Genomic DNA, 24,225 nt, shown 5'->3' with positions numbered 1-24,225 from the left:
GTGTGTGTGTGTGTGTGTGTGTGTGTGTGTGTGTGTATTTGTGTTATGAGCACCTGTGGAGGCAAAGAGAGCGGGTCAGATCCACTAGTGCTATAGTTAAGACAATTGTGAGCTTCCCAGCGTGGGTGGTGGGAACTGAACTCTGGTCTTCTAGAAGAGCAGCAAGCGCTCCTTAACCACTGAGCCAGTTCTTCGGCCCCCAGATAAGATGATTGTTAATGCAGAACGGGGAGAAAACTACCTTTAACCTTGAGCTTGATCTTGCATGGTTGGCTTTGGGGGGGGTAAGGCAAGATAGAACCTACCCGGTGCCATAAAACGAAGCCCTTCAGAGGCAGATAAGAAAAGAATGCTTGACTTCTTGTGCTTGTACTTAGACTCTAAGGGCCAGGGATGTGTGGGTGTAAATCTTTATGATAGGATTTGGAATTTGACTCTGATAAGATTGTCACTATTGTTTAATTAGCAGTTGAAATGACCAACTTGGGCTCTGTTACCCTGTGCATCTTAGTGGACAGAACCGGGAGGTGTCTGTTAAAATCGCATATTCATTAGTTTGAGCCCTAGAAATTCCTCTTCTGTAGCTCTTGAATGGATCTGTAAATCTGCATTTTAAACCTTCCCTGGGTGATACTGTGTAATACCTCAAGAATCTCTGGGTCCAACCCTGCCTTTCCTGGGCTGTCAGCTAGCAGGGCTCTTTCTGTGGACAAGGGTCTGGGACAGACTGGGAACCAGCAGGCCAGTAATGGCTCAGACACAGGCTGTTCTCAACCTAGCTTCATGCTACAGGCCGAGCAGCTTCTTGTCGACTTCGCTGAAGCCTCGTTTCTAACAGGTGTTTCTTGTAGAGGTTTAAGATATAATTTGGAGCATATGTCAGATGCAGCCATTGCATTGGCCAGCTGTTGAATGTGGGGATCCAAGCGGCTCCATGGGTTTCTTTTAGTCCTGAGAATGCTGTGCTTTTTTGAGTGACACCACTGTCCTTTGTGGGGCCAGAGAAGCAAGATGGTGCTGACATTAGTTTAGCTGCCTAATGAGTTCCTGGAAGAGTCCATTAGTCAGATTCTTACCTGGCTACATAGTGCTAAGGCTGCAGGCTGAATGGCCACTCCTTTGGCCACTCCTTCACAGCCTCTCCTGCTCTCTTAGCCCTGGGCCAATCCTAACATCTGGATTCTGGCGTAGGGCGTGTGAATAAAGAGAGCGGCCTCCTCTGATTATTTGTTCTTATAATAGAGGAAACAAGTGAAATCCGTAACTTGAAGGGAGATAGGGCATTGACCCATAATTATTTCATCAGTTAAAAAAAACAAACAAATCTTTATTTTTGTGTGTGTTTACACATATGTGTGGGAGCTCTTGGAAAGCTGGATGAGGGTATTGGATCCCTCAGAACTGGAGTCCAGGTAGTTGTGAGTTGTCTGATGTCGGTGCTGGGACTAGAACTTAGGTCCCCTGCAAGAGCAGTCAGTGCTCCTAACCACTGTGCCATCTCTCCAGCCCTCATTGCTTTTAAAGAAAACTCTCTTTACATTTATATATTTATGTAGCTCAGGGGTGTGTGTGTGTGTGTGTGTGTGTGTGTGTGTGTTTGCACGTGGGCATGCACATAGCATAGCCTGTCTATGGTGGCCAGAGGACAACTTACATGGAAGCCAGCACCTTCCTCCATCACGTGGTTCCCAGGAATCAAACAGATCAGGCTCGGCCAGGTCACCTTACCTGATGACCCGTTTTGTTGACTCTTTTAAAGAAAAGCTATTCACACCTACTGCGACGTTCTTCCTTTTGCTTCATGCGAAGAAGACAGATGCTCTGGCATTGCCTTTGGCACACGTGTTCAGCACATCTTCCTTTCTGTTTGTCCAACTGAGTTTCTTCATGGTCCGTCTGTCTCCACCTAAGCTGTCCATTCTTTTCATAGTCCCCATGTGACCAGAGGGAAATGTTGTGTTTCTTTTCTTTTACCTTCCCCTTTTTCCTTTATTCATCGTCATTTACTAAGCGCACAGCTTCTTTTAGTGTATGGGCCTCAATCAGGACTCCTGGGCTGGGAGTGTGGCTCAGTGGTGGAGTGCTTGCCTAGCTCCTCCAATCCCCAGCATCACCAGAAGAAAATAATTAAGTCAGTTTCACATCAGGGAAAGGCTGCCTGTTTGTCACTGGCTGCAAGGTTAGTGAAGGTCCTTTCGAAATGTTTCTTCCGGGTCACGTTGTGTGAGAGAAGTGTGTGAGGATCAGGCTCTCTGGATGAATGAGTCTCTGGGAGATAAACAGCCGGAAGAGGTGCCGATACACTGCAGCATTTCCTAGAAGTCAGGAGGGAGAGGTTCCGCCTCTTCCCAAAGGATTTCCCAAAGCACAGCCCACGGTGAGGAGGAGGAGATGCTTATCAGGAATCTGGATAAAGAGGGTATTGGGCTGTGGCTGGAGGGAAAAGTCCCACAAAGGCCTGCAGATAGGTTAATGACAGAGTGAATACCACGGGGATGCCAAGAGTGCCTTTACCTGGCGACAGATGAGTCTGTAATCAGATGTCTGAGGGCCGTGCTCCCAGGCGTTAAAAGCCTGGGTTTATTCTGTGCTGGCCCCAGCTTCTGTATGATGCAGCGTCCATGTTTGAGCCTCTTGGCCCTGCCCAGCACAGCGTGGAGGCTCATAGCCTCTCTCTGTTCACTCCGTCTTTGTCTTTGTTTTAGAACACTAAAAGTTGGTTTGTTTATTCGAGTTGCTTTTCCCAAGCGTGTGTGCAGGTGTGTAGGTGTGTACAGAACGTGTGCTGAGGCCAAGTGATAACCTCTGGTGTCATTCCTCAGGCGCCGTCCACTCCTTACTCCCCTTTTCTACTAAGTTTCTCACTCGCTGGCCTGGAACTAGCTAAGTAGGCAGTCTGGCCTGTGAGCCTCAGGGCCCCATCGCTCCACCTTCTCCTCTTTCCGGCTGGGATTCCAAGTGTCAGCTACCGAGCCTGGATTTTTTTTTTTTTTTTTTTTTTTTTTATGTAGCTTCTGGAGATTGCTCTCGGGTCAAGGCAGGCTGTTTTTCCTACTGAGTCACCCTTCTTGTTCCTTCTTTCTCCTTGATGTTTGCTCCCCTCCCCTGAACTTGTGTAAAGCAGGTATTTCAGTTTATTTTCTGAGGTTAAAAAGGTAGGTCTTTTGGGTTGTTTTCTGTATCTAATAAATTCTTTATAGTCTTTCTAGTAAACATTAATTTTGGGAGATATTTTCTGTATGTTGATGCTTGGGGAAAGAAGCAACCTTTCGGTGGGACAGGCTGGTAGCCTGTGGGATCTCCCCATTAGGGAGGATTCATCCCTCTCATCCAAGGCTACGACTGCATACTTTGTAGGTACCTGCTCTCTCTTGCCTCTACTTCTTGGTACCTGGTGTCAAACGGCAGTAGCTAACCTAGAGAAGGGCACCTTGTGACCCAACTGGATCATCAGTGGTCACTGGGGAGTGGTCTTTGTGTTCTCCTGAGTCCAAGTGGACGGATCTGCCTTCTGTGATTTCCACAAGTCCCTTGTTGGGGGAGGTGGGGTATGGGGGGTAGAGTGGGGCAGAGGAAGCCCTGTTCTGTGGAGTGCGTGTTTGTTGACAAGCTTTCCCTGGCTGTGTCAGCTCTTCTTCCATAGCCTGCCCATCTCCCAGTCTCACATGGGACTGTAGTGAGTTTGTTCCTGGCCTCAGCCACTGATATGGGTAGCTGAGAAAACCAGAGAGCAATTTCATAAAGCCTTTGAGGCCCATGGTTATTAGGTGTAGGGTGGAGGAACACTTAATTTCAGAGCTGTTCTCAGGGCAATGTATTCATGGTGTATGAAACTCAGTGAAAGTAAGTTCTGACTCACTGCTTAGCAGCCCAATACCATGACCCGGAATCTCCTCTGTCCTGTAGTTGACCCAGAGTTGCAATGTACTGGGTTCTGGGGAAATTTTGGGCAGCTGGATAGCTGTGGATGACCCAAGCAGAGTCTCCACCTTCTTAGGGACCAATTGCTTTCTTTGTCCCTCAGCTTAGCCTGTCTTTTCTCTCAGCCTCTGAAAGACATGCTTCTCTGACTGAGATCTACCCTGGACTTTTGCTGCTGAGCTGTAAGTAGAATCAGAACACTTGAGCCAGGCGCTTTTATTGTTGTGTCCGGGCATTCAAGCATCTGGAGGAGGCAGAGGCTGTTTGTGGGGCAGTGTGAGTGATTACCTAGATTTTGTTATGGAAGGAGAAAGAAATCCATCCCCAGTAGCCCCCCGAAGCTTGGTGCGGTGCAGGCTTTCTGCTTTGTTGTGGAGGTGTGTGGGGCTAGACTGAAGACAGAACTGTGTACGCACTGGCCTTCTGTCTGATGCGGAAGGCTCCATCCATCCGCTGCCTGGGAGTCAGGGTGTCTCAAGTCTCCTGTGGTCCAAGGGTATGTGTCAATCCTCAGGAATAAAGACAGACTTTGACTCACCCCTCCCCATGGCATCTTCGCCTCCGCCTGCTCTGTCTGTGAGGTCCCCTTTGGATGTTCAACTTAATCCAACATAAAGAGAGACCGCTATTACTTGGTGGCCCTTTAAAAAGAGAAGGGAAGAAAACCCACTTCCTCCGTTAATCTCCCATATGTACCGTGGAAATATATGAAAAGCACATTTAGTTAAAAGCTTGATTTATGGCACGTGGTAAAGAGATCCCGGCATGTAAGGCTGCCGAATTGGAGACCGTGAGGATTGTGTGGCTTTCTAAACACCGCCTGCCAAGATTCGGGTGGGCGGAGAACCAGTTTACTGGAGTGTTAGCATTTATTGTTTATAAGTGACTTCTAAGGGAGGGATATTTTTAAGTGGGTTGAAAGGGAAACTCCAAAAATTGAAGTTTCTAGATTAAGGATTGAAGAATTATCTGAGGAGGGAAATTATAACTACAAAAGAAAGAAAAGAAAGAAAGTCTGTAATACAATGGTTGTGAGGAACCGTCCAAGGTGGGCGGGCAGTGGGGCCACAATTCAGAGGAAGGAACCCCTGAAAGGCAGGGTTCCTAGGGGAACCCCTGCTGGGGATTTTGCCAAGCCCTCCAGACAGGTTGACTTTCTGAGGAGAGGCGAGTGAAGAGAAAGCCAGTCACACTTTACAGCCCCAGAGGGGATTTTAAAAGTATAGTAAAAACGCATGGAGGTAAAATTAAGATATACCTCTGTAGACAGGGAGAGCATTTTCTATATGTTCAGATACTTGGCGTATTCTCTTACCCTTTCTCTCTCTGGGTGTTTTTCACAAAGGTATTTTCCAGACTTGTACGTTGAACCTGAGTCTGCACTTTATATTGAGCAACATTCCCACACATAAAGGCAGTTTGATATTTTAATAGCAATGGCCGCCATGAATACTGTCAGGGTTTTTGTTTTTCTTTCTTTCATATTATTTTAGTTTTCTTCTTCTCCTGTTTCCCCATTTTGAAAATGTTCACATTAAAACCTTGTGGAGGTGCTCCGTTGCGGGGTGAGTATGTGTTTGGTAAACTCGTACCTCAGGCCTATGGTATGCATTCTGTTTGGGTCAAAGGTTCTCCACAGAGCAGTTAATGTCAGACTCGATGGTAAATCTCTCTGATTTGAGGCAGCCCCTAAGTCATATTCACCAGCAGGACTTTGCTACCCTACAGTTTTCCTTCCTCTCCCCTAATTCCTACATTTAAAAGGATAGTTTTTTCTTGCTCACTGGAGCTCCAGGCCATCCAGGCTGGCAGTTTAGGGTCCCATCTTGCAAATCAGACACACAATTAAGGTGTATACCATCTAACATCAGAACAAACCCACCCAGTAGAGCAGTCTGGTGAGCTATGACTGCCCCAGCTCAGCAGAAAGCACTTAATGCTGTTTTCATTCTGTCCTCCTAACTCTGTGAGCTGTAGTCGAGTCCTCTTGAGACTCACAGGTAGTGTGCTTTATAACGGAGATGTAGACCCAGGAATCTGACCTTGACCTCACAGTGCCACTGGTCAGGCTGTAGCCTGCCACACGTAGGGCATCTTGGCCTTAGACAGTCATGTTGAAGGATGTGGAAACATCACAAAACAACCTGGGGGGACGGGAGAGAAGTGCAAACAGGGGTCTTGCTAGTTTCTAACTGACGTCTGTATATTTCAAGCCTGTGCCTTCTTCCCCTGGGTTCATATTTATTTAATTCCGAATGATATTTTGACTAAAGAAAGAACTTCTACTAAAACACAAAAGAAACACAAGGCCAGGGTAATAAAATCTAAATGGTGTAGAAAGTTCTAGAATAAGACTGTTTTCCTACCTTGCTCCCTATTCTTGATCTCTCTCTCTCTCTCTCTCTCTCTCTCTCTCTCTCTCTCTCTCTCTCTCTCTCTCTCTCTCCCCCTCCTTCCCTCCCTCCTAAGGTGACCACTGCTAAATCCTTAGATATCTTTCCAGAAAACATTTCCTGCCTTGCTTCCCAATTCTTGATCTCTCTCCCCAAAGGTTAAAATCCTTAGAAATCATTCCAGAAAATGCCTGTGGTTACAACCCATCCTGTAAGCCTCCATGGGTGAGTACTGACTCCCAGGGACAAGCCACAGAGGCTTCGATGTGCCACTAGCTTTGGGCCATTCTCGTCATTCAGAACTGTGGTCTCCTGAGATTTCCCGATTAGTGTCCCCTCCTCACTGTCTTAGCACACAGTGGCCCCTAACACTTAAGCTTGGAACTTTAGGGTCCAGGGATGCAGAACAAGTTGACAGCCCTATAAAGAACATCCTGGCTGCTCACAGCCTCTGCTGGCTCTTGGCTCTCAGGCAGGAGCCTGGGTTGTCTCATTACTGGGTTGACTTTTACTAGTTTGGCTGTAGCCTCTTGCCTCTGACCCTCCGGTGTGGATTTTTACTATATTTCTACCAGGTGATGATGTTCGCCCATTTGTAAGGAAGGACTTCCAGAAAGATCTTAAATTTAAAAAAAAATTACATGCCTTTTGCAAGCATAACTTATGACCCTGATTCAGAATGAGTCAGGCGGGTGTCTCCGGGGAAGCACTATGGACCAGTCCCATTCCAGAATCTTCTGAGTCCCTTCTCTGTGGATGAAGCTCACAGTGCTTTTGTGGGCAGTAGAAAGTGGACATCTCGATGTTGTCAGGAGGCTCCTGGTTTCTGACGCAGCCTGCTCATCACAGCTAGGCTGGACACCATGTAGACAGTGGAAAGGGCTTGGGAGTCATCTTTTGTTTTGCTGGAGTGGAGCTCCTGTTCTGGACCACGGGAGTAGGGAACAGAGGGAGTGGCTTCTAGAGGCACTCACACGTTTCCTGGCCCGTCTTCCCTTGCTTGCTTCTGGATTTTCCATAGAGATTGGGATCCTTGAGTGCATGGCTCTCTAATGCAAAATTATCAGGTTCCTTCCCTTTTTTTTTTTCCAAAAAAAAAAGCATCAATTTTTGTTGTGGCAAAATGAGTAAATGTCCTGTCCCATAGTAGAATTTGAATATAGCTTCTCCTTGAGGGTTGGTGAGATGGTTCAATGGGCAAAGACCAAGCCCCGTAGTCTGTGTTCAATCCTCAGAACCTACGTGGTAGAAAAAGAGAACAGATCCTCAGAAGTTGTCCTTTGATATGCATACAAACACATGCACACAGATACATATTTTTCATTTAAGAAGAAAATCATCTTTCCCCTTCCCAAAAGATACTTAGAGGGTTCAGACATATCCCTGTGTCTATTTTAAATGATAATATTTCATATCAAAATTTACTTATTAATCTTAAAATTTCTTTGTGGGGTTTTTTTTTTTTTGAGGGGGATAGGGTCCCTGGGATTGAACTCACTAGGTAGCCAAGAATAACCTTGTACATCACTGACTTTAATACTGCAAACACTTTTCCTCAATTCCATTAAGGGTAGTTGGGTTTACAAAGAGCAGAAGGGCTGGCCAATGGGACAGTCCTTGGGTTCCTCGGATTCTTATCTAGGATCACCTGTGAAAGTTCCTTTGGCTTCATCTTTGCTAGCTGGATTGAGAAGGAGTTTGTATACTCAACGGGGGATTGTCATCCGTGAGGGAGCTGGAAGCGAGGGGGCCCTGGTGTGCTGCCTGGGTGGCTCTTGTCTAACCTCACACTCCTTGTGTCCTGGACCAAAGCCTCAGTTGTGGTCTGAGGTGAAAACACTATCCAGTAGCCAACAATCACACCAAGATTGTGTGGCCATACACAGGCACGGCCTTCGTGTGGGCTCTGCGTGTATTTTCTTTCTTAGAAACCAGCTAAGGAGAGGCAGACACTGGGTCTGACATAGACTAATATACATCAAGGTAAATGAGAAAACTTGGTGAAGCCTTGTGTGGTCGGGCGTTGGGAGAGGATCCTTCCTGTGTGGTTCTGAGTCAAAGTGTCTTTTCCTCAACCCTTGGTCTCATGCATTCATTGCCCTGCTTTCTGAAGCTTCAGTGACAAGAGCCAGCCTGTTCTCACTAAATGGGCTGGGCATCATCAAGGTTCAGAAGGACTCCTGGAGGAGATGGAGAATAACCTCCCAATGACTACGACTCAGTTTTCCTTGAATGAGAAAGCTTTGAGTTAGCAGGATGCCTTTCCCTGTGTCTTAGTTAGGGTTTTATTGCTGTGAAGAGTTATCACGACCTATGCAACTCTTATCAAGGCAAACGTTTAACCGGGGCTGGCTTACAGTTTCAGAGGTTTAGTTCCTTATCATCATGGCGGGAAACATGGCCGCTTCCAGGCAGACATGGTGGTGGAGAAGGAACTGAGAGTTCTGCATCTTGATCCACAGGCAGCAGAAGGGGATTGTGTGCTACACTGGATGGAGTTTGAGTAAAGGAAGCCTGAAAGCCCACCCCCCACAGGGATAAACTTCCTCCAACAAGGCCAAGTGTCCCCTAACAAGGCCACACCTCCTGATAGTGCCCCTCCCTATGGGCCAAGTATTCGAACCACCACACCATGCGTACCCTACAGCGCTTTCCTTGAGAAAGAGATCTTTCTTGGCATTTTTAAGCAACAACAGTGTGGAGGGACTCACTTGTTAAATGTTTGTGAATCCCTAACCTGCTGATTTGATTCTGGATGTGTTTTTATTTTATGGTGCTGAAAATTGAATGTGGGGGTTTCACACATGCTTGTCCAGCACCCTGTAATTGAGCCCAGCCTTTGAGTTAGCATATCGCAGGATCTCTCAGAAGTACAGCCTTGATCCACAGGCTGAGCAGGACTAAGAGGATCTTGGTTATCCAGGGTTCTGAACAAGGAAAAGTAAAAAAACAAACTCTAATGCAGTCAGTAGGGTCTGTCTGCTTATTCTTAAGTGGCTGTCTTAAAAAAAAATTAGGGGGCTGGAGAGATGGCTTCTCGGCTAAGAGCACTGGCTCTTCTGGAGGACCTGGCTTCAGTTCTCAGCACCCACATGGCAGCTCACAACTGTCCACAACTCCAGTTCCAGGGGTCCGACACCCTCACACAGACATATGTGCAGGCCAAAGACTAACACACGTAAAATTAAAAAAGAAACCCCTAGCTTTTAAAAAGTTAAGAAGAAGAAATACTATGGTTAAACTCCTGGAAACACTTTTATTTGGAAACCTGACCTACAGATCCTGTCACTTTTCATTTTGGCTCATGTGGGGTTTTTTGTTTGTTTGTTTATTGTTGATGTTTTGTTTGTTTCATTTTGTTTTTTGATCATGGCCCCCCCAGTCCCCACCGCCGTTCCTTCCCCTTTCTTTGCAAGAACTCATGCTCTGGCTGGGTCCCAGCTCACTTCCCGTCTCCTCAGGTAGAGCCAACATTACATCTGCTTCTTTGCATTTTGAATACAGGTTTCGGCCGAGTCCAGCTCGTCCATGAACTCCAACACCCCACTGGTGAGGATAACGACACGTCTGTCCTCAACGGCGGACACCCCGATGCTAGCAGGGGTCTCTGAGTACGAGTTGCCAGAGGATCCAAAGTGGGAATTCCCCAGAGATAAGTAAGTACTCCTTCTGGGCAGGGCCCCAGTGAATGCTTACATATAATTGGGAATATGGGATTGACATTTTCCTTTCATGGCCTTTAGCTGCAAAGGTCTTACTCTGACGTTGTCAGTAGGAGTGAGATTGTGTTTTGAAATAACCAACTCCTGGAAAAAAATTTTTGTTTGTTTGTTTTTTTATAAATAGCTCCTTCGAAGCAGAGCTACAAAGTCCTGACTAATCAATCAATCACCAGCAATATGGCATCTGGAACTTGTTTCTAGACAGTTCAAACCCAGTCATGGAATAAAAGTAGAGTTATAGTCTTTCTTTTTTTTTAATACTTTCTTTTAAAGTTTATTTTATGTATGTGAATACACTTTAGCTCTCTTCAGACACACCAGAAGAGGGCATCAGATCCCATTACAGATGGTTGTGAGCCACCATGTGGTTGCTGGGAATTGAACTCAGGACCTCTGGAAGAGGAGTCAGTGCTCTTGACCACTGAGCCATCTCTCCTGTCCTGAGTTATGCAGTCTTTAAAACAGAGCAAACATTCCAACTTCTGGTAACTAGAAATTGCCTTAAAGATCTATTGGTCTCGTTTAGTTTTTGTTTAATGGTTATTAGTGAGGTGTTGGGCTGAAACGTTTCAAACCTGACACCTGATTTCTTTGGCCTACAATACTTGTGCTTATTGGTTGATAGAGAGGTGTCTGGTTGAGTATTGAGGCACAAGGTTGCCTGCCATGCAGGCTTGGAGAGGGCCTTGCCGGAAGTTGTTTTGTTTCTTGGCCCAGACAGAATAACTGTTTCTTGGCCTATGGCTGGACAGACCTGAGGGATTCACTCAGTTCTCTGAACCTCTTGCCTATAAAATGGGGGTAATGGTCCGCACCTCCTGGGACTGAGCACAGCTCTCAGTTGTGGGAGTCTCTCCTTTTCACCTGTGTCTTGATAATCAGGGACCTTGGAACTGCAAACTTCAACAAGATGGTGCGTTTAACAGAGCTGCTGGTGCAGAGGGTAGGCTACGTGTCTCTGCCCTTGAGGCAGAAGACCAGCCTTAGGTCTGGAAAGTGAGGCTCCTGGAAGACTGGCAGCTTCCTTCTTGTACCATTAGAGTCTAAACAGCTTGAGAGTAACAGAAGGTGGAAAAATTGGCTCTTTCCGCATAAGACGTAGGAATAAGCTCTCAGCTTGCTTGAAGACAGCTGGCCTGCCTATCGATATTTGCGGGGTCTTTCTGGGATTATGTTAGTAGTATGTTTAACACATAGTTGTGTGTGAGTGTGTGTTAGTGTGTGAGTGTGTGTGCAAGAGCATGTGAGTGTGAGTATGTGTGAGTGTGAGAGCGTGTGTTAGTAAATGAGTGTGTGTGAGTGGGTGAGTTGGGTGAGTGGATGTGTGCAAGAGCATATGAGTGTGTGTGTGTGTGTGTGTGTGTGTGTGTGTGTGTGTGTGTGTGTGTGTGTGTACAGAGATTCAGAAGCACAAAGATAAGCTTTCCCAAGACTGGATATGGCCAGCTCTAGTTGAAAGGGGAAGGAAGCTTTCCCCACCCCCCACTCGCATCTTCGAATCACACAATGGGTACTTTGGTTCCCAATTTAGAAATATTTACATATATCCTAATCCAGGGTTGTCTGTGCAGCCTTCGTATGTCAGTGGAAGAATTTCCCGTTTATTTATGTACTGCTATGAAAAGAGCATTCATTCATTCCTTCATTCATTCAGGGAACGTTTAGTGGACATTTTTTTGGGTGAGGTACCAAAGAAAACACAAAGAGTGGTTTCTTTACCTACAGGATTTTGAGAAAGGAAGGTATGTTTCTCTTGACCCTCGCCAGCCTCCTAGCTGGGTGTGATTGTATAAATAGCTGGGCCCGGGTGCACATTCCTATGTATACAAGGCTGGCCGGGGAGTTTTGCTCATATGTTAAAAACTTGCAGCTTTCAGGTTGTGTCTGTGCTTTGGGCCACCTGTGACACCACAGTCAACAGTGTGAGGCTGTGTTGCCCGGCAGCTCCCACCCGGGGGTACCCGAGTGTGGAAAATCTGAGCGCTATGCATTTCCAAGCAGTGTTTAGCACAAATGTAGGTGGAGCACTTCCCGATGAATGAAGGCTATTTAGAAACGGTTTATTAGGTCGGAGGCAGAAGTTACACAAAGAGAGGTTTGTTATGGTTGCAGTAACAGGGCAATAGGACATAAATTAGCCATTTTCCAACGCAAATGTTTATTTTCTGCCAAGATGTTCAATTTAATTTTAGTTCTTGACCGGAGAGGGGGTGCCTTCAGCAGAGCACGTGCTGATTTCCATTTTCTTTTCTTCATTTTGAGATTTTAAAAACATTGTGTGCTTACTGCTGTTTGCTGAGGACAACTCGATACTTGGCTGCACTGTGCTTATGTTTTAAAAAAAAAAAAAAAAAGCATACTCAGGCTGGAGAGGTACCTCTGTGGTTTAGTGCTCTAGTGAAGGATCAGAGTTCGGTTCCCAGCGCCCCTGATGGGTGGCTCACAACCTCCCATAACTGCAGATCTGGGGAATCTGTCTGGGCTCCTTGAGCGTGTGCACTCACAGGCCCATACCCTCTCTCCAGAAATACACATACACGTAATTAAAAGTAAATCGTAAAGAATACATAAATAAAAATAAAAACACACTTCCCTGTTCTTTTGGCTTCTGGAACGCCACCATTTGTCTGTTGTATAAAACTTTTATGCTTAAAAATGTGATTTGTGCTGTTTTCTTTCTATTTTCTCCCTTGTTTACTTTGGGTAGTGATAAGAATTTCTAAACATATGTCAAAACGATACCGTGCCCGTTGTCTAGAAGTTTCAGTGCAAATTCTTAGAAATGTGCTGAGCATTCCTACCCTATAACTTGGCAAACAGTGAAACCATAAAACCTACTGGTATTAAATAATAGTGATTTGAAAGCTGCCACTTTACGGGGACAGAAAACAAGAACAGCCTTTTACTTTTTCCCCCCCTCCTCTGCGACATTGTAAATTATAAATATTTAATTGGCTCAAGACCAAAAGTTCCTCATGGTTGGCATGAGGGAGCCTGACCACCTCGATTGCAAGGACACCGTCCATAAAGAAAAAGAAAATAAACCGAGAGTACAAATGTGAAATTTAATAGTCCCTCCAACAGTAATTGACGTTCTGGAAAAACATCACTAAGAAAATACCCGGCGTGCGCATCGGGGCCTCATTGGTTCCATATGCATGCCTCTGGAAGATTTTTATATTTAGTTCTGGAACTTCCCTCCCCGTGCCCCTCAACCAGACGGTCGCTCGCTCTCTCAGTGTGCTAATCCCCTATTTACACATTTAGGCTGACGCTGGGCAAACCCCTGGGGGAAGGCTGCTTCGGGCAAGTAGTCATGGCTGAAGCGGTGGGAATCGATAAGGACAGACCCAAGGAGGCAGTCACCGTGGCGGTGAAGATGTTGAAAGGTGAGTGGGCGGATGGGCGGGGAGGAGGGGTCTTATCGGGAGGGTTCCTTTTGTGACATGTGAACTCTGCAATGACTTGGGGTCAGAGAGCACATACTTGACCTGGAGGTTGGGGGGTTTTCAGGATAAATGAGCATCTGAGACAGGATTTACCTTGAGCTGTGTGTACTTAAAAAGAAAAGGCAGTTTAGGAGCAAGTTGTAGCCGTTCTCTAACTCCTTAGAAGAGGTCCTGGTTCTCTTCTTTTCTGTGTGTTCATGGGTTTAGAAAGTTTAGGGGTTTAGGTGGGGATTGATATGGTAAATTTGGGACCCAGACTTCTAACATACAAATAAGAAGAGGTAGGTATTAGAGAAGGAACCAGGAGGCCCTGGAAACGGAATGCCACATTCTGTCAAAATGTGGATTCAAAGAGTCACTTAGAACTCAAAGAGGAGGAAACAGAATTGGGACTGATGCAGGATCTCAGGAACATGTAGACAACAATGCCACCATGTAAATGCCCGGTTTGGGTTTTTTGTTTGTTTCTTTGTTTGTTTGTTTTGGGGGGAGGGGCTGAAAATTCATACACAACCTTTCTAACACAGCTTGATGGCCAAGCCCAAGATGCTTAAATTACTTTCAACCATTAACCTATCCTTGCATGGTATTCTTTTATACGGAGAGTTAAAAAGGTCACACTATAAATCCCGTTGGAAGGGTCTCAGATAGGAAGATTTCATGCTCAATGCTTCCCTGGCTTGTGGGCGGAGAGGTCTGTCCTGGGTGCGGGGAGGTGGATGGCACTCAGGAGTCAGACATTGTCTTCTTTGACAGGACACTTACCACATCCCTCCCTGCTGAGAACACGCAGACAGGAAAGGGCCAGCATGTCCTTCATTTTGTCATTTTAGTTGTTGACCTGAGACTCTCAGTGAAGTCTCCTTTCTTTGGAGACTGATACTAGGGAGGAGATAGCAAGTATCTGGGCACCAGGGCAGAAGCAGCCCTGGGTCTCTACTGGAAGCTATGGGTTGGGAAGGATCAGGTTCCCACAGAACCTCTGGTTTTGAGATCCTTGGGGCTATTGCAAAAGGGAGGTTTAGGGGTTGGCCCTCCCCTTTAAGTCAAATTGCCCACCATCCTTTTCATCATGATCAGAGGACATTGGTCCCAAAACCTTTTCAACATCCTTTGTGACAGCCAGAGTCTGGCCAAGGTGTAGGGAAGACAGTAGACTGAGCAGTGTGTCTACAGTAGGCCTCTCATCCATCTCCCTCCCCTCTTCTCTGTATTTGTCAGGTATATTTTTGGACATCTCTGCCCCTATTTCAATTTTAAAGCCCTATGCAATTCTTTTCTTTTAGCTCAGTCTTTTTTTTTTTTTAATTATTTCTGTATTGAATTCTCTGTGAGGTAGAATGCTCGGGTAGTCTGCACGTGGTACTAGGTTTGCATCCTAGAATTACAAGGATCTGAGTGACAGCAGAATTAACTGAGAGGAGGCACAGCACACTGGAAATGCTCTTACCTCTTGTGTGAAGTTCTCTCAGAACCCACGTTGTGCTGGGCCTCTGTCATGCATGTGCCATGTATGTGAGGCATGACTTGTATCTCTGGTAATGTCATACTTGGAGCGTTTGAGAGGGCTTTTTTGCTCACCCAGACTGTTTCTGTATACACACACACATTTACAGATGCACTTATAGACCTGGGCCTAACTTTGAATAAGCTAATGGGCTCTGTTTGGAATTTTTGTTCTGTGAAAACATTTTCTGGTGGTTCCCATTGTTCCTCCTATGGCTTGCTCTCCATCACTCTCTGAGTTGTTTGGGGAACATCAGGAATTCTGACAAGTTTTCTATAAGGTACCTTAGATATATCCAAGGGTGGAGTCAATACATGATCAAGTACTTCACTTTGAAAGACTTGGCCTAGTGTTGCAACTCTTGACCATGTGGCCTCCGGTGATCTCTTTGATACCGGGCATGGCACTCGCCTGCCTCAGCTCTTATCTCTTCACTGATTAGATGGGAAAGTGTTTCTGGTTCTAAAATTCAACTCCAGGGTATTCAAAGGGTCTGATGGCCGAGAGCGATAGTGTGGGAGTTGGGAGAGACCAATGGATTTATGACTCACCTACTTGATGTTCATAGATGACGCCACAGAGAAGGACCTGTCTGACCTGGTGTCAGAGATGGAGATGATGAAGATGATTGGTAAACATAAGAACATCATCAACCTCCTGGGGGCCTGCACCCAGGATGGTGAGTATGAGAAGGGCATGTTTCCTGTCCACACTGTACCACTGGCAACCAGGCTTCTGCAGGGTTCCGCTTGTAGAGCATACTTCCCCATCAGGCATGTCATAAACACCTATCCAGGTACTCAAGATGCTGAAACGTGGGATCACAAGCCTGGGGTACCTAGTAAGACTGTCTCAAGGATCCATAAAAGTAGAGGCTGGGAGACAGCTCAGTCAGTAGAGGGCTGGCCTTGCAGCATGAGGACCTGAGGTGGATTCTTAGAATCCATATTTAAAATTGAGCTTTTATGGTCCTAGCACTGAGGAGACAGAGGGAGGTGGATCCTGGAACTCACCAGCCCACTAGCTTAGCCTTCTACGTGACTCTGTCTAAAAAGTAAGGCTGTCTTCTGGTCACCACGTACCTGCACGTGTATCTTAATATCCAAATATCTAAATATCCAAACATATCCACACATATAGACACAATTTTTAAAAGTCACTTTTACCTTACCCTTAGGAAGATGTTAGCAGCCATGGGTGCACAGCAGGTCTGTGTCTTTCCCTCAGGGGCATGGAAAGTTAGAAATGGGGGGGGCTTCTTTGGGAAGGAGTTTCTGCTGGTGCTTTTGTTATGTGAGGGACTAAGAGAGATTTCTTAAAATCAGCCGTATGTTTTGGTTGAGAAGTTCTCTCAAAATGGGGACTGAGGAATCCTGTCTTGCTTTAGGAGCGGAGTGGCTTTGCAGAGAGAGTGAAAGGAAAGAGCTGTCTCCTCCCCCCACCCCTATTCCTGACCCCAGGGGACTGATTGATTCCCTGGCTGCCCTCAGGAGTGCCTACTGGTACTTTAGAAATCAGCTTGACAGTGATTAGTAGATTTGAAAAATGCTTGCACAGCTTCTCTTTTAGGTGTTCAGGGACTGGAACGGAACCTTCTTCTCCAAAGGGTAGATATCTAGATTTTAGATATTTTAGGTTTCTGTGAACCTGTGGTCTTGGTTACAAATACTTGTCATTGCCACTGTATTGGAAAAACAGCTTATATGCTAGAGAAATGAATGAGCATGATTGTGTGACAGTAAAATGTGATGACCCAGACTGCTATTAGGCAGTATGTGGCCTGGGAACCGTTCTTTCCAGCTCTTGGGTCTACACCATGCTCTGGCTTTTTGAAACCATTTAAATTTAATAATTACTTATCCTTATGATATATGTGTATGTACATGCATGTATACAGAGAGAGAAAGGTGGAGGGAGGGAGGAAGGAAGAGAGAGAGGGAGAGGGAGAGGGAGAGAGAGAGAGAGAGAGAGAGAGAGAGAGAGAGAGAGAGAGAGAGAAGCTCAAGGGACCTAGAATCTGGAATGGCCATGCTTCTGATGGGCATTGCTTTTCCAGAAAGACAGCAGTGTTTCTCAACCTGTGAGTCCTTCAACCTCCAAAGGGGTTCTCATAAGGCCATCAGAAAACACAGATGTTTACATTATGATTCATAATAGTAGCAAAATTGCAGTTACGGAATAGTAACAAAGTAATGTTATAGGTGGGGGTCAGCACAGTATGAGGAACCGTATTAAAGGGAGGCAGCATTAGGAAGGCTGAGAAGCACTGCTGCAGAGGAAAGCCGGCATCCAGAGGGAAGTTGTTACAATTATGTCCTTTATTTCTTTAAACCTTTGGAAGTTATCGTGTCGATCGCCATTTTAGAAAGATGAAAAATGGAGGTGTCCTCTTTTTATCCATGCGTTTCTGAGCGATAAAACTTAAAAAAAAAAAAGAGGTTGGGGCTACTTCTCGGTGATGGTGTACTTAACTAGCACTTACTACCATGTTGCGTTCTGCGTTTAATCCTCAGCACCACACTAGGTTGTAATGACTAAAAACCCTGCTGAGTCACCCCAGACTAGTTCCTGCCTTCCCTGCTCTAAGGAGCTTCTCCTCTCTGTCACAGGACCCCTCTATGTCATAGTCGAATACGCATCGAAAGGCAACCTCCGGGAATACCTCCGGGCCCGGAGGCCACCTGGCATGGAGTACTCCTATGACATTAACCGAGTTCCCGAGGAGCAGATGACCTTCAAGGACTTGGTGTCCTGCACCTACCAGCTGGCGAGAGGCATGGAGTACTTGGCTTCCCAAAAAGTGAGTCCTTTCTGTTCTACTTGGTTGGCTGCGAATGCCAGTTAAGCGTCTTTGAAGTAGCTGGGTGGTTCTGACTTGCTCGTTCACTCGATCTAGTCCTCACATGCTTTATACAACCTGGAAAATATTTGTGGTGTTATTCTTAATCCAGTTCCACGGACTCTTTTTGAAAGGCCAGAGGAGCCTCACAAACTCCTAACAACTCCAGGAGAGCGGACCCTGCTTTGAGGCAGGGCAGGTGGGGTGCTCCTGGGATGGCCTGGCTTCATTCTGAGCTTGGGGCACAGACTTGGGTGTTAAATTTAGCCTGGTGAGCTTGATGTGGAATTATATGATCTGAGAATGGAGATTGAGCACAGGAGGTATTTTTGACATCAAGAGTCTGGGATATCTGTTTATTTTGTCTCCTTTGGTGACTCTGTGGTCAGAAGTTGGCCAGGTCCCCTGAGGTAAATGGTTGGCATTCCAAGCAAGCCACTTACAATGGAACTCGGAGCATTCCAGCTATTCTGGAGGCTGTGAGGCAGGTGCCTAGAATTGTCAGGGGTGTTTCAGAGGACCTAAGGTACCCTGCCTCACTGGAACACTCAGAGGCTGAGCGCTCTGTGGACAGAGATGCTTGGCTCCCACCTGGAGTGGAGCTTGCCGCACTTCCATTGTCTCTGACTCCTCAGGATGCCAAAGACAAAAGGATCCCCTGGAGGGGTTCTCTTCTATTACTTGGAGTCTGGGCTACTTGAAGGGTCATTAATCTGGATCCCCCAGGGGCTTTGATAGTGTCTGGAGTGAAGGAGGTGACCTGGTCAGATGGTGCAGGTGGCACCACTGCTTCTCAGCGCTCCCCTCCCCCGCCCCTGCTCTCCATCTCCTGGGAAACATGGCTTAGAGTTACTATGTGCTTCAAGTAGTCTTTGTTTTATATTATTTTTCTATTTTCTTGAGAGTTTACAGCTTATGGCTTATAAATTTTCCTTCTTTTATCTTTTCTTTCTTTTTGTTTCAAGCCACTAAAAAGCCTCCTGATATGGAGGTTTTAAGAAGCCAAATTTGAATAGTTTTGAGTTCTGATTTTATACATGTATGGTGTGTGTGCACATGGTGGGAAGAAGGGTGCCCCTGAGAAAATCTTTAGCAACAGGAAACAGACAGGCATTCACCAGACAGTGGTGGAAAACTCTTTTAATCCCAGTACTTGGGAGGCAGAGATAGTTCGAGGCCAGCATGCTCTGTAGAATGAGTTTCAGGATAGCCAGAGCTACACAGAGAAACCCTCCCTTGGGGGAGTGGAGGGGAGGCGGGAGGTGGGAGTGGAAGAGAAAAGAAGGAGACAGATCTAGAATGTGGGACATTTGACAAGATATCGCCTCTGAATATCTGTATCATGTCAGCTAAGAATTGCTTGTGGGGGTGGGGTCGGGGCTGTCAGGAGAATGCTGTTCCCTAGCAGGCATGAAACCCTGGGTTCCCTCTCCCGACACAGTGATACAGACCTATATCTCTAACACTCAGGAGCTAGATGCATGGTTGGGAAATCTCTTAACGCAAATTCTTAAAAACACCAGAGTTAGAGTTTCAAGGTGAGACTTTGTAATGTTTGCCAGTATATAACAAGACGTGATCTAAATGAAAGCCAAATCTGTCAAAATCAGCTGTTTTCTATGACATATCCGCATAGCCAGGAGGTACCTTTACACAGTCAGTATTCTTAATGATTTTGTGCATAAATCAAAGTTTTATGATCTGGAACTTTCCCCTCGTGGCATCTCATCAACACTGTAAACATTTTGGATTTTTGGGTTAGGAAAGATTGAGGCACCGAGGTGTGAAGTAGCTCGCTTCTAAAGTGATCATCAGTAAAGACAAGCAGGGTGTGTGTGTGTGTGTGTGTGTGTGTGTGTGTGTGTGTTTGTGTGTGTGTGTACACATACCTGCCCTTGTGCATATATATACATGTGTGATTTTATGTATATGTATACATACATGTGCATGTATGTGTTTACAATGTGTATGCATGTACATGCATATATGTGTGTATATGTGTACTGTCTGTGGGCTGGACATAGAGAATGAATGAGCATCCTAAACAAATCTGGCAGATGTGGATAGCCGTGGCACCATTTCCTCTTGACATGTTTGAACTACTTCACGTGGAACCCTGGGCCAGGCAGTCAGCCGTAGGCAGCCTGTTAGCTTCTCTAGGCTTGCTGACTGCCAGGAGTCCTTCTTGGTAGGAGCTGGGGGAATGTTTGCGTGCAGCGGGGTTTGCTGCTGATGGAGAAGTGGTAGGACTGGCTCTTCATTTCCCTCAGTCCTCGAGATTCCCCAGATACTTGGTCTCTGGGCCACCACGCCAGGCTGTCCAGTGAGGTGTCATTCTTGATTTCTCAGAACAGGAGTCATGAGAAACAGTAGGGGGAAAATGCCAGTAAATGTGGAGTTAGAAGAATAAATATATAAACAAGCAGAAACGTTGTGATAAAGCCACTCATTCAGGGCCTTACAGTGCAAGGCTGGAACCCTGGCCCTGGCCCTTGGGGTATGTAGAGCTGTCGAGGGTGAGTATTAGGGTCATGTATGCTTTACGGTTTGTTCTTGTGTGGAACATTGCAATCACTGAGATCCTCTTTGGGCCAAACTTCATCAGGTCCCAGACACAGAAAAGTTGGGAGTTGGAATTTAGGTGCGTTCTGCTGTCGTGGTAGTAGTTTGATTAGGGGAAACAGAGAAAGACAACTCCTGATGTCCAACTTGAGAAACGGAATGGTGGTGTAGCTTCCCTGTGGGAGGAAGACCCGGGAGCCAGGATGCCGGGCAGGGAGTAGTTTCTGAAGGAAATGCAGAGCTCACGTTAAACATCTCTGAGAGTGAGTTAAGAGGGTCAACCAGCAAGCCCAGAGGATGGAGCTCAGCCCTGAAGCACCACTCATCATTTATGGGACTGAAGAGGACGATGTGACTTCCATATGGTGTGAACTGGGGAGAAGCCGAGATGGAGGAGGCAGAGAGGCCAGGATGTCACTCTTGGGTGCCACTGAAAGGGTTTGTAGGCTAAAGTTAAGATCAGCCGTGTGTCCCTGCTCAGAGTCAGGGAAGGAGCATGCTGGTCCATGACTCTGGTTCTGACCCACCCCAGTGTTGTGGCCTTGAGACTTTTTGTGTCACAGCCAGTAGGTACAGTGGAGCAAGGGCTGTCACATGAATTTTGCAAAGGGGGAATGAGTACATTTGGGGGCTGCAGAAACAGTGGGGAGTAGAAATGTCCTTGCAAATAACATGGTGATCATTGGTTGCCAGCCACCTTTTGAGAGCCTGCATTGGCCAGACACAGTGTGGTTCTGTTTAGCTCTTGGTATTTTCCAGCATCCTGGGATAAAGAGTGAACAAGATGGTGGCAGTAGCCCATGGCCGCCTATCTGTCCCAGCTGAGCCTCTATGTGTGGTCGGAGCCCCCTGCAGGGGAAGCTAGTTTCTTCTGACCACTCAGTCTGCCAAACACAGAAAGCTTGGCCAGGGCCTTGGAAGTTGAATTTGAAGAGGCCTCCAAACCAGCATTTTACTCGAGAGCCCAGGCCGAGCTGCAGGCAGCCTGGGGAGCTCTCAGATTTCCCGCTCCTAGTCTGGCTGGGGACACACAGCCTTGGGTGGCTTGCCGGCTTCCTCATCTCGGGGTTTTGGCTCACTGACACATGCAAGGGAACAGAGGGGATGCTTGGGTGTGGATGAGGGCAGAGTTAAAATAATTCCTTATCCATGTTTTCAAATGCAGTTAGGCTTGTTCCATTTTTACTTGGCCATTTCATGGAAAGCTTACTTCGCTCATCCAGTAGATGAATTCTCTCTGCTTCATGTGACTGTTAACCTTGGTTTATAACCTGTATAAAGGCATTTGAGGGTGATGCTCTTCTAAAAGTAGAGGTGGGTGATCAGGGGTTCTACTTACCAGGGACCTTAACGAAATCCCAGACTGTTACAGCACACCTGGGACATAATAGCTATGGAAAGTGTGGCCTTTGGAAACAATAATGACAAGACCTTCCTGAGTCCATGGCTCCTGTTGGCACAGAGCATCCTCCCATCAGATGTGTCATAACAAGCATAGCAGTACCAGGTCCTGATGTATGTGCAGACTCGGTTTCACCCCTGCACAGGCTGGGGTTGTAAGGAACTGCACCTAAGAATGTGGACCTATGAGTACTGACTGGGCAGGGAGCCAGGGGAGAACATGCTGGGCCATGTCTGAAGCACAAAGGTAAGAGGTGTACAAAGGGACTCAAGAAAGCCTCTGAGCAGTCAGTGCAGCAGTCCATAGAGGTAGGGAAAGGACACTGAGCACAGCCTGGCCTAAGGGATGAGCAGTATAGGACAGACATTGGAGCCGTCTAGGAGTTGGAATGGTCAGACTTGAGTATAAAGTATGACCCTTTCTGATTAAGGATCAAACAGGCTAGGAATCAGAGGAGCAGAAGCATTGGCTTTGAGATGTCAAGAGGGCACTACTGTCTGTGGAAATGTCCTAGAGTGACTTGACAATAAGACTCTTAGGAGAGGCCAGGATGGAGGTATGGATTTGCAGCTGCTTTCTGCATCTAAGAATTGATGCTACAGAATAGAGGAAACATGCAAAAGGCATGTCACAGTTTCTTCGCTTTTGAGAGACATGGGAAGAGGAGAGTTCGCCCAAGTCTGCCAGAGAGTGAAGCAAGAGGAAGACTGGGGGAGGCTGCTATGAAGGAGTCATTTCCAGAAACAGATCTCTGCAGTGTCCAAAGCTGCCGAGAGGGCAAACATGGGGGCATTGGAAGAGATCAGTTGGGTCTAAGAGTAAGAAGGGCCCTTGTACAGCCTAGAAGCCAGGCTAGACACCACTTAGGGAAAGGAAAGAACTAGACTTTGCTGAGACTGTTTGTAGGACATGAGGCCCCATTGTTAGAGAAGTGGCCCCGAAATGAAGACTGTTAGAGCTTAGTCATCCGAAAGTTGGGTTTTCCTGGGTAGAGAGAGCAAGTATTGAGCTCAAAGATTTTAGAATGGTATCTCATGTCAAGTGTGGGTGAAGCTGCAGGAAATGCAGCCATGTTGTGGGACACTTGAAGATAAAAGTGAATGTGGTTATATAATCAACCATTACTTTCTGAGATGACCGGGGCCTTTGTTTGTTTCTTTAAATCACAATGAATGATTTCCACGTCATGTGTGAGCCTCTTGTCGATGCTAGTCAGCTGGTTGAGTTTACAGCCCTATATGTCTCTTGCAGTAGTCTGCACCCAGTTTATGATTTAGGGTACATTTTCTGTCTTGCATTTTTCTAAGAATGTTTTTCTTTTGGTTCTTAAAACATGTTGGAATTCTCACTCTCTCCTCCTCCTCCTCCTCCTCCTCCTCCTCCTCCTCCTCCTCCTCCTCCTCCTCCTCCTCCTCCTCCTCCTCCTCCTCCTCCTCCTCCTCCTTCTTCTTCTTCCTCAATTGCAGTGTATCCATCGAGACTTGGCAGCCAGAAATGTGCTGGTAACAGAAAACAACGTGATGAAGATAGCAGACTTTGGCCTGGCCAGGGATATCAACAACATAGACTATTACAAAAAGACCACGAATGTGAGTGTGGGGTGTAACACCGGGGAGCAGGGCGGCCGAGGGTACAGAGTGATGCAGACTTATTGGTAGGAGAACAGCGGTGATCCTCCCCATCCATATTACATTCTGTTGCTTTGCTGAACTCTTTTTTTTTTTTTGGTTCTTTTTTTTCGGAGCTGGGGACCGAACCCAGGGCCTTGCGCTTCCTAGGTAAGCGCTCTACCACTGAGCTAAATCCCCAGCCCCAACTTTGCTGAACTCTTGATCAGCAAATTTAGGCTGTATCTGAGATTGGTTTAGTATCCACGGAGTGCTGTTTTATACAGAAGAACAATCAAAAGCCTTCAGGGCTTCGTGTGCTCACGTAAGAGCCTTCGTAATCAGTGGACGGTGAGACGGCTCAGCTATTACGGCAATGACTGGAACTTGGCCTTTGCTATGTTCATTTCTGCCTAGAGGCTGATTGGGGTGTATTGTGTGTTAGTGATAGATGATAATATAAAGAAATGTCATTTTGATACTTTATTTAAAGAACTAAGTCTATGAATCTTAGCCATTATGTACAGAGCTAGCTGGAGCTTACTTGTGCCCTAGGGGTAACTTGATGAAACCCATTAGAAAGGCACCTCTTCATTCGGAGTATAAGGTGGATACCCGGGAATGGTATGCAGTGGAGCCGGGGACGCCTGCCACTGGGTGCTAGGTGGTTGCTCAGGTTTGGAGCCTGAATTCAAGACAGGTTGGAGTAGAGAAATGAGAAAGAGACAGGAACCTAAGTCTACTTTCCAGGCTCGGTTCTTAGAACCAGCCAGAAAATCCTAGGACTTGATTTGGGGCCTTAGGTATTTTTTGTTTTTTTAAT

The 24,225-nt window shown here is 46.3% G+C and overlaps 1 protein-coding gene across 25 annotated transcripts in view; it reads left to right on the top strand.

Moving 5' to 3' along the window:
• Positions 1–24,225, top strand: part of Fgfr2 (fibroblast growth factor receptor 2) — a 105,212-nt gene that overhangs the window by 71,372 nt on the left and 9,615 nt on the right. For 13 of the 25 annotated variants that reach the window (NM_001109896.1, NM_001109895.1, NM_001109894.1 and 10 more), the window contains 5 exons: positions 9,819–9,970; positions 13,304–13,425; positions 15,561–15,671; positions 17,602–17,792; positions 23,262–23,384. In NM_001109896.1, coding sequence (NP_001103366.1) covers positions 9,819–9,970; positions 13,304–13,425; positions 15,561–15,671; positions 17,602–17,792; positions 23,262–23,384 — 699 coding nt within the window. The remainder of the gene's footprint in view (positions 1–9,818; positions 9,971–13,303; positions 13,426–15,560; positions 15,672–17,601; positions 17,793–23,261; positions 23,385–24,225) is intronic. The other 12 variants (XM_063281101.1, XM_063281100.1, XM_063281098.1 and 9 more) reach the window with 1 other exon arrangement.

Source organism: Rattus norvegicus, chromosome 1 (genome assembly GCF_036323735.1).
Source record: "Rattus norvegicus strain BN/NHsdMcwi chromosome 1, GRCr8, whole genome shotgun sequence".
NCBI lineage: Eukaryota > Metazoa > Chordata > Mammalia > Rodentia > Muridae > Rattus > Rattus norvegicus.
The sequence above is the reverse complement of the archived record's forward strand: the minus strand, read 5'-3'. Positions and strand labels throughout refer to the sequence as shown.